Source organism: Camelus bactrianus, chromosome 23, assembly GCF_048773025.1.
Source record: "Camelus bactrianus isolate YW-2024 breed Bactrian camel chromosome 23, ASM4877302v1, whole genome shotgun sequence".
In the NCBI taxonomy this organism is placed as follows: domain Eukaryota; kingdom Metazoa; phylum Chordata; class Mammalia; order Artiodactyla; family Camelidae; genus Camelus; species Camelus bactrianus.
The window spans coordinates 15,111,697-15,129,958 of record NC_133561.1 but is presented as its reverse complement, the minus strand read 5'-3'; the positions used below and the strand labels follow the sequence as shown (position 1 = coordinate 15,129,958).

At 47.9% G+C, this 18,262-nt stretch overlaps 1 protein-coding gene across 2 annotated transcripts in view; it reads left to right on the top strand.

Moving 5' to 3' along the window:
- The window catches only part of TLR5 (toll like receptor 5), a 34,495-nt gene extending 17,916 nt beyond the window's left edge, over nt 1-16,579 (top strand). Inside the window, exon 4 of one of the 2 annotated variants that reach the window (XR_012501810.1) lies at nt 16,292-16,579. Coding sequence is in view for 1 of the 2 variants with exons in the window: in XM_074351660.1 (XP_074207761.1) it covers nt 553-3,133 (2,581 nt within the window). In the remaining variant the exon portion in view is untranslated. Of the gene's footprint in view, nt 1-552 lie in introns of both variants that reach the window. The other variant, XM_074351660.1, reaches the window with a different exon arrangement.
- The last annotated feature ends 1,683 nt before the right edge of the window (nt 16,580-18,262 follow it).

The window sequence follows — 18,262 nt, the reverse complement described above, 5'->3', positions numbered from 1 at the left end:
AGTCTTTAAAAAAAAAATGACACAGATGAACTTATTTACAAAACAGAAGCAGACTCAGCCATAGAGAAGAAACTTATGGTTACCAGGGGAGAAGGGGATGGGAAGGGATAAATTACGAGTTCAACGTTTGCAGATACTAATTACTATATATAAAATAAACAATAAGTTTTTACCGTATAGCACAGGGAACTATATTTAATACCTTGTAGTAACATATAATGAAAAAGAATATGAAAATGAATATATATACATGTATGTATGACTGAAACATGCTGTGCACCAGAAATTGATGCAATATTGTAAACTGATTACACTTCAGTTAAAAAAAAAAAAAGACCTGGACCAAAAAAAAAAGAAAAAAGCTAGCGAGTGAGAACAGCTCTGTCTACACCAGTCGGTATCTGCCAACAGCCGTGGCCATGGACCCAGAGCAACAAAGGGTCCAGGCTGAAGGGAATGACCACATCATAGAGGAATCCCCCAAGCCCTAAGCACCTGTGTGCAATGCTTTACACTTAGATGCCTGTTTTCACTCTCCCTTCTTCTCCCTAGGAACATGGGAGATCATCTTGACCTTCTCTTAGGAGTGGTGCTCATGGCCAGTCCTGTGCTTAGAATTTCTTCCTGCTCCTTCGATGGTCAGATGGCCTTATATCGTTTCTGCAACCTCACCCAGGTCCCCCAGGTCCCCAATACCACCAAGAGCCTCCTGCTAAGCTACAACTACATCAGGACAGTCACAACCACATCCTTCCCTGTCCTGGAGCAGCTGCAGCTGCTGGAGCTCGGGACTCAGTTCACCCCTTTGACCATTGACAAAGAAGCCTTCAGAAACCTGCCCAATCTTAGAATCTTGGACCTGGGCCAAAATCAGGTAGACTTCTTGCATCCAGATGCTTTTCAAGGACTGCCCCATCTCTCTGAACTTAGACTGTTTTATTGTGGTCTCTCCGATGCTGTATTAAAAGATGGTTATTTCAGAAATTTAGAGTCTTTAACTCGCTTGGACCTATCTAAAAACCGGATTCAGAGTCTTCAGCTTCATCCTTCATTCTGGGAATTGAATTCTTTGAAGTCCATTGATTTTTCCCTCAACCAGATACCAGTTGTATGTGAGCATGGGCTCAAACCCCTCCAAGGAAAAACACTCTCCTTTTTAAGCCTTGCTGATAATAACCTGTACAACAGGGTCTCAGTGGACTGGGAAAAGTGTATGAACCCATTCAGAAACATGGTCCTGGAAACCCTCGATGTTTCTGGCAATGGCTGGACAGTGGACATCACAAGAAACTTCAGCCATGCCATCAATGGAAGCCAGGTTTTCTCTTTGGTTCTTGCTCACCACATTATGGGTTCTCACTTTGGCTTCCATAACATCAAAGAACCTGACCGAAACACATTTGCTGGCCTGGCCAGGAGCTCGGTGATACATCTGGACCTTTCACACGGGTTTATCTTCTCCCTGAACTTCCGACTCTTTGAGATGCTCAAGGAGTTGAAGGTTCTGAACCTTGCCTACAACAAAATAAACAAGATTGCGGATGAAGCATTTTATGGACTCGACAACCTCCAAGTTCTCAATATGTCACATAACCTGCTGGGGGAACTTTATAATTCTAATTTTGATGGATTACCTGAGGTTGCCTATATTGACCTGCAAAAGAATCACATCGGGATCATTGAGGACCAGACATTCAGATTCCTGGAAAAATTAAATACCTTGGATCTCCGGGATAATGCTCTTACAACAATTTATTTTATTCCCAGCATACCTACTGTCTTCCTGGGTGGCAATAAGCTGGTGACTTTGCCAAACATCACACTTACAGCCAACTTCATCCACTTATCAGAGAACAGGCTGGAAAATCTGGATGATCTCTACTTCCTTCTCCAGGTCCCTCAACTCCAATTTCTCATTTTAAATCAAAATCGCCTTTCCTCTTGTAACCAAAGGCATGCCCCGGCAGAGAATCCCAGCTTAAAACAGCTTTTCCTTGGAGAAAACATGCTGCAACTTGCCTGGGAAACCGGGTTCTGTTGGGATGTTTTTAAGGGGCTTTCCCAACTCAAAATCCTGTATTTGAATAACAACTACTTGAATTTCCTCCCACCAGGAGTCTTTTACCATCTAACTGCACTGAGGGGACTCAGCCTCAGCTCCAATAGGCTGACAGTTCTATTCCCTGGTGACTTACCTGCTACTTTGGAGATCCTGGATATATCCAGAAACCAGCTCCTATCTCCTGATCCTGATTTATTTGCATCACTCAGTTTTGTGGATCTAACTCATAACAAGTTCATCTGTGAGTGTGAACTTAGCACTTTTATCAATTGGCTCAATCAAACCAATGTCACAATATTTGGGTCTCCTGAAGACATATACTGTGTGTACCCGAGTTCGTACGCTGGGACTTCCCTCTACTCTGTTTCCACGGAAGGTTGTGATGAAGAGGAAGTTTTAAAGTCCCTCAGGTTTTCCCTTTTCATCTTATTCACTGTCACTTTGACTCTGTTCCTCATGACCATGCTTGTAGTCACGAAGTTCCGAGGGTTTTGTTTCCTCTGTTATAAGAAAGCCCAGAGACTGGTGTTCAAAGACCCCGCCAAGGAAAGAGAATCAGACACGTATAAGTACGATGCTTACTTGTGCTTCAGTAGCAAAGACTTTGAATGGGTGCAGAATACTTTGCTCAAACACCTGGACGCTCAGTATAGCGACCAAAACAGATTTAACCTGTGCTTTGAAGAAAGAGACTTTGTGCCAGGGGAGAACCACATCGCCAACATCCAAGATGCCGTGTGGAGCAGCAGAAAGATTGTCTGTCTTGTGAGCAGACACTTCCTTAGAGATGGGTGGTGCCTCGAAGCCTTCAGCTACGCCCAGAGCAGGTGCTTAGCTGACCTCAATGGCGCCCTCATCATGGTGGTGGTCGGGTCCCTGTCCCAGTACCAGCTGATGAAGCATCAGTCCATCAGAGGATTTGTACAGAAACGGCAGTACTTGAGGTGGCCTGAGGATCTTCAGGATGTTGGCTGGTTTCTTAACAAACTCTCTCAACACATTCTAAAGAAAGGAAAGGAAAAGAAGAAAGACAATGACATTCAGTTGCAAAGTACAACCACCATCTCCTAGTCAAAGGAACAGTTTAACACTTACCTCAAGCCACAGATAACTCTTCACCTTGTATTTCCACTAAGTTACCATGGGGGGGGTCCTCTGGGGACTTGTTGCTTTCCTACTATGAAGACAACATAAATCTCTTGATTTTCACAGGAACATGACATTTTGTCTCACCAACCTCTGCATGGAAAGGAATAGATCTAGAAAATTGCAGCCACCCCCAGAGCATCCCAACTCTCCACTGATTTCCTTTCAGACCCAATAACACTGTTCCCTCCTGTTGCACTGACTGTGGGGTAAATCCTTGTCGTGGGAAGGGCGCCTCAAGTGAAGTTACAGATGGCCAACACCCAGGTGTCTCCAGCGTTCAGTTCCTGAAGGAGCTGGCCGATGACCTGGAACTCTGAGCCCTGCAGAACAACACTAAGTAGAAAACGAATGGAAAAAGAGGCGTGCTTCCTGCTTCTGCCGTGGGAACAGTGCCACTGCTCAGTCTCAGGGATGAGGGGGGCCACGGAGAGTCTGACAGGAGAATGATTAGGTTTCTTGTGGCCATTCCGCTCCTCTTCTTACCTTCTGGGTCTAGTGGGCAGTGAATGTTCTTTTTTGCTTGCAATCTTTATTTCCACCTGGCATAAGAGAACTTCCATGATTTAGCAGCAACCTTTTCCAGCTGTATTCCCCACCCTCGCCCCACCACACCCCATTTATCAGCCACACAACCTGTTACAGAAAGATCTTGGACTTGGGACCCAGATCCTTGTGTGAGTTCTGATTCTGCTGCTCATGAGCTGTGTGACCTCGAGCACGTTACACACCATTGCTGGTCTGCTTTCTTATCTATAGGTGTCATCATATCTACCTCATAGAGTTGCCATGAGAGTGAAATTGGCCAAGGATATCGGGGCATCTCAGATCTCATCCTGAGCTGCTCTAATGGTCATGGAAGGATGCTCACACCAGGGGACCTTCTGGAGGCAGTCATAATTTCTTAGAAGCTGTATTTTTTTTATCTTAAAAGAAATTTATATGTATTTTGCATTGTTTCCTGTTTATTTCAATATAGAAATATTTTTGCAAAAGCATTAAGGAAATCTAAACCAAGGAAGGTGCCCAAGTTACCCCATGGCTTCCCATACAGACGCCTCCAAATCCAACCCAGCCGGGGACTCAGCACTTCACATGTCACACTGTTCCCCTCACTGTCCTCCCTGCATCCTAACTTCTCCAACACAGACAGACACACACACACACACACACACACACACACACACACACACACACACACACACAGGCTGTTGTCATCCCAGCTTCGTGGGGCCCCTCTGACTCCTGAGACTGAGCTTGCCCTGCTCCCATTGTTCTTTGTTCCTTGAAACACCCATTAGCATTGTTCTTTGGCACAGCCACATCCCCTCCCCCAGCTCTGCTGCTTCCTTCTGGGATATTCTCCCATCCCTGCAATCCATCCTACCTGTTCTTCAAAATCCAGCCCACCAAGCCTCCTTGGGATGCCCCCAGCCCAGATCCTCTCTCCTTTTTGTGCAAACGCTTGCACTTTATCTGTCCTTTTAAAACAAACTCTTCTTGTTTCCTGCCTCCTTTGAGAATCGGGAGTCTGCCTGGCCCCCCACCCCCTCTAGACTATGAGCTCCATAAGGAAAGATCTGTAACAGATCCCATACCGTTTCCAGACCACACAAGGCTTTCCCACCTATACTTTTCCATGCTTCTTCCTCCCTCTGGAATTCCTTCTCCCCACCCTCCTCCGTCTGCCCAGTGAATTTCCTAGCACCACCACCCGTGCCTTATGACCTGACTGATATACAACATTGTGTTGGCCAATGTGTGTGCGGGTGTGCAGAGGCACCCTAGGCTGTGAGCCCCTGATGGCAGGGACTGAGTCTTGTCATCTTTGTATCCTAAGCCCAGTACGCTGCCTGGCCCGTAGTGTGTGCTTAATAAATGCCTGGTGAATGGATGAAGCACAGTGCAGAACCCTGCCTCCCCAGTGTCTAAGCTGCTGCTATTAGGTGCTTCTGGGATGGGCAGGGCAGGACCAGGAGAGCGGGACGTCCACACAGGTGCTGCAAGGGTAGGAGACCACAGGCTCTAAGAAACCTACTGAACTTTGTCTCAAATGACAGGGCATGGGTGGAGCTCCTAGACTAGTAGCCAGGAGTTGGGCTAGGATGGAGGGATGGTGGGAAAGGGAAACAGGGTCAAGAAGCTCCTTGTGAACCTCATACTAAGAAATCCACAAGGGAACGGTATAGCTCAAGTGGTAAAGCACATGCTCAGCACCCAAGTGGTCCTGGGTTCAATCCCCAGTACCTCCTCCAAGCGGAAACCAAGGAAGAAATCTAATTACCTCCACTCATAAAACAAACAACACAAGCCAAGAAATCCAGCAAGACAAAAAGCAGCAACAAAGTATTGCTGCCAGTAACAGTGATAACCACAGATCCAGAAGACGGCAGTACGGTCACTTCGTCTCAGTGCAATCTCTCCTGCCCGACTTGCTCGCCAGCCATGGCTCTCCGGGGGCCTGGGCAGCTCAGACACAGATGCAGTCTCCCGAGCAGAACTTCCTGTAAGAACATGACTCCTGAAGGAGGAGCTGGGGGGTTGGAGAGGAGGTAGTGCTACACTCGGCACCCCTCTTGCTTTGGGTGACCTTCCCCGTGACTCTCTTTTCCAACCAAACCTGGGACGTGTGAAATGACAGGTGCACGTGTATTTATAAGAACGATAAGTCAGAACACAGATCACGTTTGACATCTGAGAGGAGTCTGTCCTGCAGCCTTTTGGAATCCTACTATTTAAACACACAAATGGCATAATCTTCCTACTGAAACTCATTGAAAAAGTTACCTTTGGACATTTCCATACAGACTTTATTCAGGACCAGTTCATGGCCTACCTCTCAGCCACCACAGAATTCAACACTCCTCTCTAATTTATTACAAAACTTCTCTTTTCTGGCAAAGACCCAAAAGTTTCTTAAATTCTCTTCGTTCGTCTTCCCTTCCATCACTAATCTCAGCAGTTGGAATGGTTTTTGAGGCTATTTTGCCAAGTCCCACTTCACAAGAGTTGTGGCGTCTCTGACACAAGATGAGAGCAGCAGCGCCGTGTTGAGACGTGGGTACCGGGTGGTCCACACAACTCAGAGTCAGGCCTCGGTAGACTGATAAATTCCATACAGCATCGCCCTTTGGGGTCACTCCTAAATAGGAGGAACTCCTCCAATTCAGTTTAAGAACAGCAAGTGTTTGCTGTCTTTGAAATTGAGGCTGTTTGGGAAATTTTACAATATTGGTTGGGGCTGCTGAAAACTTCAAAGAGAATACCACTCATAATCTCAAGTACAGCTGGCCCTGAAAATGTCTTGCAGTGAATATCATTTAGATAGTCTCAATATAATGTAAAGGAAATGTGGTTGAGAGTTGGAAATTACAAAATAACTATGTCAGAGAAGAGGAGAATGTGGGTACAAGTGTAAGATAGATAAATTCTCATCTACCACAATTGAAAATGTCTCGAATGTTAAATCAAGAAAGAGCATTCTGAGTCTGTATTTGGAGATATGGAAATGCCAGAGGGAAGATCTAGACAATTAATGGTGATTGCCTGAGGGAGTTCTGCCCAATTCTTCCATCAGGAACATCTAACAAGGTAAAGAAACTATTTTTAAGTCTATTTGGAGGTACTGGGGAACTATAAGGCAGTAAGTAGAGCTAAGATACAAGAGAAGGACTTGGAGCAACTGAAATCAAGAAGGAGGACCACATTTAAATTAAGACCCACCCATCCAAAGGCCATCAGTGAGCAAATAGGCCAACGACAGTATGGAAGAATAAGACATGCATCTATAAGTGACCCATAGCCAACATAGGAAAGCCCCCCGACAAACCAAGAAGAAAAAGACAACACAGAAGAAAAATGGACAAAAGGCTTAAGAATTTCACGAAAGGATATCCAGTGGCCAAAAGCAAATGAAAAGATATTCAACCTCCTTTAGTTATCCGGGAAATGCAAATTAAAACCACATCACGATACCACTACACACCCTCCAGGATGGCTAAAGTTAAGAAGACGGACAGTATCAAGTATTGGCAAGGATGTGGAGCGGTTGAAACTCTCCTGCATTATTGGTGAGAATGTAAATTGGTATACTTTCAAAAACAGTCCATCAGTATCTACCAAAGTTGAACCCACATGTGACCTGTGACACCATGACTCTACTCATTGGTAGAAACCCACACACACGTGCACCAGAAGGCAAAAATGTTACGGCAGCATTATTTGCAGTAGCCGCCATTGGAAACAACCCACATGTCCACCAACCATAAAAGGGATAAATAAATTGTGGTTATTGAAAAACACAGAAACAGCCATTACCCGACTGCAGCCACATGCAACAGTATGCGTGAATCTCACAAAAATGTTAAGTCAGAGAAGCGAGGCATGACTGCGTTACGTGGTTCCATTTTTAACAATTTTCAAGGAGGCAAACTCACATATGAGGCTAATGGTTACCTTTGGGGATGAGGGCGGGGAGCGTTGGAGGGGGGCTTCCAAAAGCTGGTCATGTTCTGTTTCTTGATCCAAGTGATGATGTGTGTGTGTCCACTTTGTGACAAGACATTTCATTGTAGCAATTAATTTGTTCACTTTTCTGTATAGTATTATTCTTCGGTTTAAAAAAAAAAAAACAAATACCTTATCTTTGTTAAGATCGACCTCTGGTCTCCGTGTGTTTCCCTGCCCAGCCCCAACCAAAGGAAAAACACAAGTGATTGGCTGGGGGGCTTAGGGAGACTGAGGGAGGCGGGGGTGGGACAGGCCACAGCCAACTTTCATTTTGAGCCTCTGGTATTATTTAATGTTCAACCCTGTGCAGGCATTTCATTAAGAATACTTTAATATAGACAGACTATTTAGCCAGTATTTACATAGATAAAATGGAGACACTAACTTCTGTCCTTGACAGAAGACAAAGAAAATAGAATTAGCTAGAATTTAAAAATTAAACCAACAAAAGAACCAGCAAAGAAAAACAACATTCTTTCAACAGGTGACCATACATGTGAATGATACATAGGATGTTTTGCTCAATTTTATTTTTTTTAAGATTAAAGAAATGCTTCCTCTGTTTTACTAGCCATCAAACATCTGATGTCTCCATGGCCCCAATAACTTCCATTTAGATAGACCTGTCTTAAACATCTTTATTTTCCAGACAGTTCTATGGCAGGAACTCGCTCAGGCTGTGGTCCTCTCAGGCCCCACAGGTCTGGGCGAGTGTGACAAGGAAGCGTTATTCCTGAAACTGGGGGCCCTGCTCCCGCAGGCTGGAAACAGTGTTTCTTTTCCCAGCACAGGCAGGTCACCTCTGCAGGCCCCTGTTTTCCTGTCTCCTCTGCGGGAAGGTTGTCTCTCTGAGACGTGATAAAATCAATGACATCATGTCTCATCGGGCCCCAGCCGCCTCAGGAAGCAGGTGCTTTGGTGTGGTGGAGCCTGGGGCATTTTTCTGCCGAGCTGACCTGGGTTTGCCGCTCAAGCAGCTCTCAGGACCTAACACTTGAGGCCGCTTTCATGGTTTTTCCAATGACCTTGGCCATGAATGGGTCCCCAGCTCTTTCCCCAGCTGCAGCTGTGTTGTAGGGCCAGCATCTTCCAGGCCTGCAGGTTGTGCCAAGCCTGGAGGGATTTGCAAAAATAAGTAACCAGTGTTTCTGTGCTCCAGAAAACACTGTGAAAACAAGAAAGCCCTTTTGGAGAGGGGACCAGGAGTCACCACTGGTGCTTCCTGGGAGGACCTTCAGGCTTAGCGTCCAACAAAGGAGGGAGCACTGGCTGGTGAAGGCACCGCCTCTAGCTGGACTCAGTCTGCAGCCTCAAGTGAGCCTGGGGCAGGCGTTCCCCAGCTCGCATCCACCCCAGACACAGCCATAGGAAACATTCGGCTTGGAACCCGGAGATGCCCTGGCTGTGTGTGGTTTCACTGCTTGGAGCTTCAGGATTTGGTTTGTTGTTGTAATTTCCCCCCCAGGATTAAAAAGTATGTAGAAACTAGTAGCACAGTTCTAGCACAAAATAAATGCACATTAACACCCGGCGGCTGATGGAGACAGGGCTGTGTCGTGTAAATCGCCCATCCAAGTTTCCCTGGTTCCTTGGATCTGCCTTCAGTTCCTCTGCTCTGTCCCTGGGGTGAAACTGACCTCTTTGGAAGTTTAGGCAATGCCTTTGGAAATCTGAGAAGGAAATCCCTGAGTTGTTTGTTTGTTTGCTTTAAACATAAAATGAAATGGACAGATCCTAACTATATATACTTCAGTGCCTTTTGACAACTGTCTACACCCATGTCATCAAGACCTCAGTCAAGATACAGAGAACTGACATCACTCTGGAAAGTGCCCTCTTACTCTTTTTTGGCTAGTACCTGCCCCCGCCCCAACTCAGATAACCACTGTTGTGACTTCCATCAGCCTGGATTGATTTTTGCCTCTTCCCGAACTTCACCTAAACGGAATCATTCAGTCAGTCCTTTGCATCGGCCTTCTTTTACTTATGATCTTTTGAGATTCTTCACGAGGTCACATCCATCAGCGGTTTGCTCTCTTTCACCGCATTGTGTGGATTTACCACCATTTATTTATCCTGTCTCCTGTTGAGATTTGTTGTTTGCAGTTACTTGCTACTACAAATAAAGCTACCAGGGACCATTCTTTTACAGATGTTTCTGTGGTTGTATTTTTATTTCTCTTGGGTAACTATCTCAGACTGAAATTGCTGGGTCATAGGGTAGGGATACATTACTTTGAAGAAAAAAAAAAATTGCCAAGCAGTTTTCCAAAATGTTGAAGAACATTTCGCAGAACTACCAAGCAAGCGTGAGGTTCCAGTTGTTTCAGATCCTCGCCTGCACTTGGTGTGGTCGACCTTTTGCATGTTAACCTTTCTAGTGAGCGTGAAGTGGTATCTTAGAGTGGTTTTCATTTGCATTTTCCTAATGACTAATATGTTGGATACCTTCTCATGTGCTTGTTACCCATTTGCATATATTCTCTTAATAACTGTCTGTTCATGTCTTGAGTCCATCTTAAATGAGTTGTTTATCTTTTTGTCATTGATTTGCAAGTGTGTTTTATGCACTGCAGGCACGAGTCTTCCTCAGACATATGTATCACTAATATTTTCTCAGTTTACAGCTTGCCTCTTCATTTTATTAACAGTTTCTTTAATGAGGAAAAGCTTTTCATTTTGATGGAGACCAATTTATCAATTTATTTTATAGTTGGTGTTTTTGTGTTCTTATGTGATAAATGTTTGCCTGTATCAAGGTCATGAGGATATTCCTCTGTGTTTTCTTCTGGAGTCTTTCTACTTTTCACATTTATATTTAAATCTGTGCTTGCTGCCCTGGTTTGGGGGGCTGAGTGCAGAGCCCCAGGGAGCTGTTCTAGCAGGAGACGCACCCCAGCCCAGGGGAATGCTGGCCGGACACTGAGGGGTTGTCCTTTGCTTCCTTATCCTTCTTCCTTCTGAATAGCAAGGAAGAGTTAGAAGCTGTAGCCTCAGGCTGAGTAAAGGCACATGAAAGCTGCTGGGAGCATCTTTTTTTTTTAAGCAAATGGCTGTCTCTGCCAAGGAAGAAAAGAATGAACATGTTTTGGGCATTTCTATTGCTGGTCTCCATGCTGGGAAGTCCACCTAAGTCTTCTCACCTGAGCCCCAGGGCAGGCTCGGCTAATGAGTGGTCACCTCCCCACTCACGATCTCTAATCATTGGATGATCTTCCGCTCTTTTACAAGAAGGAAACTCAGACTCAGGTTAAGCAGGGTGACTGTTAGTGAGTGATTCAAATCTGCGTTTTTCTCTTTTGAGGGGGTAATTTTATTTTTTAATTTTTGGGATTTTTTTTCCCTTAAGGGAGGCATGGGGAATTAAACCCAGAACCTTGTGCACACAAAGCATGTGGGCTGCCACTTGGCTACACCCCCCAACTCCATGCAAGTCTGTGTTTTTCTGGCTCTGCTCCTTCTTACTGGGCCACTGAAATGCTTGCTCAGGGAGGCTGCTCACTTTGCTGGGATCTCCCTTGTTCTTCCCTCGTTGCCAAGACGCGACCGCCCAGTCCTAGCAAACCACCAGCGGACGCCCACTCTCAGAGCTGACTGCAAACATTTGCCCTCCCTGCACATCTGCTCTTTCTTTTTGTTTCAGTCAGGATTCAGCTGGGAAAACAGAAGTCACCCTAGGCATTCAAAGTTTCAATTTAGAGAATTAAGGGGTACAGTGAACCAGAGGGAGACCTAAGAGAGTGGAGGTCAGGGAGGCCAATGCCAAAGGCCAGCCTGCAACATGCAAGTAGGCGGACCCGGAAGTCACATCACTGCCAAGAGCCTTTAGGAAGCTCCCACCCGCTTCCTGTGCAGCAGCTCAGGGATGTTGCCTGAGAGCGCTCCAGGAAGACATCCCAAATCTCAGCTTCCACAGCTCTCGCTGCAACTGCCTCCAAAGAATGATGGCCTTTCCTCTTCCTGCTTCCTAACTTTAGTAGCATCTCTCATTTGCAAACTCTAACCAGGAACCAGGCAGGAAGGGGATCAGGGAAATGTTCCTGGCTTTGCTCTTCTCTGCAGAAGCCGCCTTGAAGGTGGGGAGAGGTGGTGATTCCTGGTTGTCCTGAGACCGTCAGGTGCTCCCTTGAAGAGGTGCTCCAGCCCCTGAGGGGACTCTGCATCCTCTGAGTGGTATTTTCAGGGCCCCGCATGGACCTGGGGTTTGGCGTGCTTGTGTCCCCACAGGAGACGTGCAGAAGGAGAGTGATTCTGGGCGAGCCCAGACCTCAGAGACATTACCTAAGGTGGCGGGGGCAGCTGTGAACAGAGCCACAGTGTTACCTGAAAACATCGTGCAGGGCAGCAATCTGAAGGGTCCATCCTGTGTCCCCTGCAGGCAGCCCGGGCCCTGCTATGGGGCTTCTGTGGCCTCAGAGGAAACAACACACACTGAACGACATGCATCCAGAAGCCTCAGCGACTCCTGCATCCCTAGGAGGAGGGGACCGGGAGCTGGTTTGGGAACGTGAGGGGGCTCTCCTACCACAATGGCCAGTTGCTCAAAGGAAACCATCATAGAAAAGAAAAAAGTGTGGGCTATGGAGCATCACATGTTGAACTGCACCCCCTCAAAACCTCAACCTCCAGAGAGCGAACCTGCAGACACTTGATCTGGGACCTCCAGTCTCCAGAACTGGGAGACAATAAAAGCCTATTGTTTAAGCCACTCAGTCCATAGGAACTTGTCACAGCAGCCATAGGAAACCAGCACAGGGAAGGTCAATCCTTCCAGAGATGGGTGAGGGGTGAGGTGTTCCTGGCTGGTCTGACACAGAGTGGGAGAGCCTGGCTGTGGGTTGGAAAAGAACTAGAATCTTCTATTGATGTCTCAGCATCCCATTCCATCACGTCACTTGGGCTTCACTCTTGCTTGGCTAGGGAATTCCGTGGCCCAGGTGCTGGAGGTGGCCAGCGAGGAGCCTGGAAGGCTGATAGGGTCCCTGGGCCAGTGGAGCTGGGCCGCGAGCAGGCAGAGCCCTGCTGTGGCTCCCTCGCCCCATTGTAGGTCCGGACCCCAATCTGCCTCCAGGATGTATGGTGTCCACAGGGTCTGCCTGTCCCCTGAGTCCTGCCTGCCCTCCTCTGCCCATAACGGTGGGGGAGGCAGAAGGAGAAGGCACGATTCCTATCCACAGCCCTTCCATCCTTCATCCAGCCCTTGATGAGAACCGGTGTGAAATGCTTGGGCCGGTGGAATTTCTGCAGCAGGGTGAGGTGGTCAAACCTCTCACTGGCGGAGTTGGATTGATCTGGTTTTGAATCCCAGTGGTTCCGCAGATTAGATTTGTGAGTTTGGGCCAGTCAATGAACTCTCCTGAGTTTGCGTTTCCTCATTTGTATTATAGGACTAACAACAGAGTTTTGTGAGTCTTATTTGCAATAATCCATGCATTTGGCATCAAGCCCAAGTGCAACGGCCTCTAGTGATGCTCACTATTTCTCCTGCTCCTTCCCCGGCTGAGATGCGCATTGATATTCCCTACTGGGGAGAGCGGAGTCTTCTTCCTGGGAACGGGAGCTGAGTCAGCTCCCTTGGGACTGTCCAGGCGGCCGCCCTTTCCGCACCCCGCAGAGGAGAGCAACAAACCAAGCATGCTCACTCGCCTGCTCTGTAATTTTTAATGTGTTTTTATCTTTGCATGAAGGGAGAGGATGCTATTTTTTTTAATCTTGAATCTTTCTGCATATGTAATGATTGACCCCTGCATATATTCTGTCTTCAGGTAAAAAACGATGGCGTTTCAATGGTGTTATCACCCCTGCTGCTCAGACTCCAGGGAAGCCTCATGGGGGGGGTCCATGTTTAAGATTAGGTTTATCTGTCTGTTTACACTGTGTGAATTCCAGGATTTCAGGGCTGATGCAGGAAAAGAGTATGACCACTAGGTGGCAGTGCACACAGCGCGCTTTATTTAGATGGCACTTGGACAGGTTACCTGGGAGGGAGAGTCCCTCGCAGCAGGAGAGCTTCCAGGGACAGAGGCTCAGGGCCACCACCCAGAAGGGGAGAGAGCAAGGGCACTACGTGTCTAGGTGAGGTCATTCAGCAGCATGGTGCAGAGTCTTTAGGTCAGAGAGCTCCGAAGGGCAGCCACAGTTTGGGGTCTTTTATAGACCTGGGATTTGTCTTCTCTATGGCCAGCAGATGTTGGGTGCAGGTTTGTGAGGTTATTAAAAGCAGGCAGGCTCTAAATGGGTTTAAAAAAAAAACTTATCTGGGCTGTATCTAAAGCCATTGGGTGTGTAAAAATTTGACTTCGGTGAGGGCGAGCATGGAGCTAGTGTTTCTGCACCACTGTGCAGAAGTGAACAGCCTAGGGGCCGGTGCACAGGGGCCATTTTAAACCCATTTATACAACACAGCCCTAAAGAAAATTGTGGAAGGCACGCAGGACCTATTTGTCTGGCCTCCTTAGATTGTGTTGTAGTCTCTACCGCCATGGTGGTGAGTGTGGATGAGCCCTAGTGGCTGCCCAGTAAAGTTTACAAACTACTGCCCAGCCCAGCCCAGATCCTCAGCTGTCACGAAAACACAGTAGAAGGAAAAGCAGGAACAGCATAGAAGCATTCCCAGAACGCTGGGGATAGGATTACCAGCCCCAGGGTCACCGTCTCCACAGGAAGTCCCTAGGCTCCTGCCGAGGGTCAGAACAAACCTGAAGTTTCAGGGCATCAACAACGTGTGAGTGTCACAGCCTCAGCCGACAAAGGGCTTGCTTTCTTCATTGGCAGATTTTTCATTATTTCCATGAAGCAGATGATGATGTATTTGGCCAACAGACATCTTGTTCAATGGATTTCCAAGCTGGTTATAAAAATAAAAGCGAAGTAATGCCATCGTATCTAAGATGTCATTGATTACAAGCTATTCCTTTATTGGATGTACCACTCATGTATCTTAAAAACTGCCATTTAAATAATGGCAATTGTTTGTATAATGCATGCTGGTCGCTCAGTGTTAAGTATGAAAGAAATGTGTTTTGGAATTGATGAGCTGCAGTAGTACAAACTGCTCCCTTGTGGATGAGCCCACACACATCCTCCCACACACACAGAGCCTGTGGTGACAGAGAGGGTCTTTAAGGTGCCCTTTCCACTCCCACATCCTGTGGTTTTGGTCCAATGCTTTCCTCGTGGGAGGCTCGGCATGTTTCCATGTTCCCAGATCCCCCGCTGGAACAGGGAGTCCCTTGGGGTAGCACTGTCAGAGGTTCCCCAGGTCTCAGACAGCAGGATCTGACATTCTTAAAAATGGAACACACTGAAATAGTGTCATTATGTAATGAATTTATCCTCTGTTCCTAGCTGCAGAGCGAGGATTAGAGCAGAGGCTTGGCGAACTGACCCCAGTCGGGAGGGACCACCATTTGCCCCTGTAGAAGAGGAGGAATCATTTTCTCTCAACTGTTCTGAGTTCTTAGCTAAGACTCCTGTAATAAAAGACAGATTAACAAGAGAAGAGCAAATAAGTTTATTAACATGTGTACCTCCTGTAGACACGGGAGATACCCAGGGAAAAATGAGTAACTCCCTGAGATGGTTTAGAATTCAGGCTTAAATATCATCTTCATAGGGAAAGGGGCGAGGGGATGTAGGCCTCTTAGGGGAGAGTAAGTGATTCTGGGGACAGGTGAATGGGCCCTCGGGAGACTAGACGGGAGATACGGTTTGTGACGGAGTCTGGATGCGGTGTCGCTCTCTGGTCTCCTGTCCTGTGATGAGTCAGTCTTCCCTGACTGATGAAAGTCCCAGGGAGGGGATTTATGACCAGTTATGTTTCTTTTGGAGGAGCCGTCTTTAGGCAGATAAAGGAAGTTCAGCTAAAGCTTTTCTTTGCATTGACTGTTTCTCAGGTGTCTGTAGCTCAAAATAATCAATATGCCAAAACAGCGTATTTGGGGTGCAATATTCTGCCATCCTTCACCTCCTTGACCAAATCAGGAAAGCAGGGCACATCCTGGCCTTCACGTCCTGCCTCAGGTCCTCCCTTGCAAGCCATCACCATGCTCTGTCAGTGCTCTCCAAGTCCGGTTCACTCCCCAGGTCACTGCAACACGGCTCCCGGATGGTCCACAGCCCTGGGCCCGCGGCAGAATCACCCCTGCAGCTTTTCAGAAGTATCCACACCCGGGCCCCGCTCCAAATAAACTACGCCGGACTCCCTGGAGGCCAGAGCTGGGCATTGTTTCTAAGTTCCCCCGGGGGGCGCTCTCTCACAGGAACCCAAATTAAGGCATCAAGGATCACCGTTACCCCTTTTTGGCGCTGTCAACCTCGGCTGGACAGCGGAATCACTGTCACTCCCGTGGCCTTGCTCACAATGCAGACCCAGCCCGCTGCAGTCACCCGGCCTGGGTGTTTTGTGAGCTGCCCCAGGACTCCGTCATGCTCCAGGCGCTGGCACTGCTGCTTTGGGTGCTCCTCCCCCCTTCTCATTCCTCCCCTACACAGCAGCTGGAAGACCTTTCCATCCACCAACCCAATCCTGTCCCCCCAGCTTACAGTCTTTAATTGGCATCTTCTTGCTTTTAGGATGAAATGTAGACCCTACCTTGGCATCCAAGGCTGTTCCTGAGATGTGGCCAAGGTACCCACCAGCCTCCAGCAAGGGGCCCGGGAGATGACCTGGACCTGGAGCCCTGCACCACGCCCCACCGGCATGTGAAGGCTGAGCAGGAAGCAGGCAGCTGAGAAGGGGAGAGCGCTGGAGGCGCAGGGTGTGGACCAGGGAATCGAGGAACCCAGGAGCGATGCATTTCAGTACTTGTCACGCTGTATTAAAACTGTTCTAGGATGTGGCTCATCCCACATGTGTGTGAACCTGGAGAGCAGGGCTCCTGCTCTTTGTCTGCTAGTGTGTCTGCCGCCTCTCTGTTCTCAGTGGCCAGCACGGCACTTGCTGGCACAGAGGAGAGATACATGTTAAAGGAGGAAGGCTGGACAGGAGGGAGGCCGGACTCTGGACCTCAGCAGGGCTGGGCAGGGTATCTGGGGCTGCCTCGGGAAGGCAGAGGTCAGAGGAGCCGCCACAACCCACTCCCAGCCGAGAGTCCAGACTGTGTCCTAAGAACAAAGAGATGTCACTGAAGTGTTTTAAGACAGAGGGGACATGATAGGATTAGCATTTTGAAGAAATAATCCTCCTGCAGTGAGGAGGAGGGGTGGGAAACATACCACCTCAGGACAGAGGATTTTAGTTAATAGACTTTTTAAAAAATTTAAATTAACAAAAATTGTAGGAACTGAGGCAGGAAAGAATGAGGGCCCAGGACTCTGACCTGAGCTGGGTGGGGGTCGGCTTGGCGGCTGCTCTGGGATTGTGGCGTCAAGCACAAAGGGGCAGCCAAAAGCGATATTGGACCCCTCAGGCTGGACTCCCTAAGAAGCTGTCCACATGAAGGGCCAAGAGAAACCACTTCGGGCCTCAATTTTCCCATCTGTAAAATTGAGGTAATGTTAGTACTGAGCTCATAGGTGCTTGTCTCAGCACCTGGTACACAGTAGGTGCTCATTACATGTTAGCTGCTATTATTTCAACACCAAGGGGCTGCAGTGCGGGTCAATGAGAAGCAGGCAGGTTGGGGCACGTGGATTGGAGGTCGAGCTGACCCTCTCTTGGGTAATACTGGGCTCTGTTCTCTGAAGGCACAAAGGAGCCATTAAGGGGAGGGATCTGAACTTGACCAAAGGAGAAAAAGAGTCAAGACGACCCCCACCCCAGGATTCTGGGGCCATTTTCTGATCACAGAGTGAAGAGTGGGCTGCAGATAAGATGATAACTTTGAATCAGAAGACCTGATAGTGGAGGGGCCCAGGGGCTTTCTGGAGCTTAGGGAAGAAGCCTGAGCTGCAGACTCAGTTTTGAGCATCATCAGTATCAAGGGCGAAGTTGAGGCAAAAAGTGGAAGGGTGTGGACAGAGAGCAACCCCAGGGTCAAGGGCAGGGCCCTGGATAACACTGATATTTACAGGGCAAGTAGAAGAGATGCTGGGAGAGGGGACTAAGGAAGGGCAGCCAGAGAGGCAGGAGTAGACCAGGAGAGAGCAGTGTCACAGAAGCTAGGAGGCTGGGTCCAAAAACGGAGACACGTCAGACATCTGTGTGGTGGATGGATGGATGGATGGATGGATGGTTATGCAGGTGCGTGAATACATGGATGGATGGAAGGATGGATAGATGGATGGGTGTGTAGGTGGGTGGATGGATGGATGGGTGGATGGATGAGTGGATGGGTGTATAGATGTATGGATGGTCACTGTCAAATGCTATATGAAAATCCCAGAAGAGGAGGCCCGGCTTTGGCTGTGCACAGGTCACTGATGAACTCAGAGCAGGGTCAGGAACCCACACAGCTGTTGTTCGGGCAGTGACTAGTGGGTGAAAGTGTGGAGACCTCAAGTGTGGACTGCTCTAGCAAGCAACTCGGTTGTGAAGGGCAGAAAATACGTGCGGTGTTCAGGGAGGGCGATGCGGCAAAGAGAAGGGTTTTATTCAACCTTAAG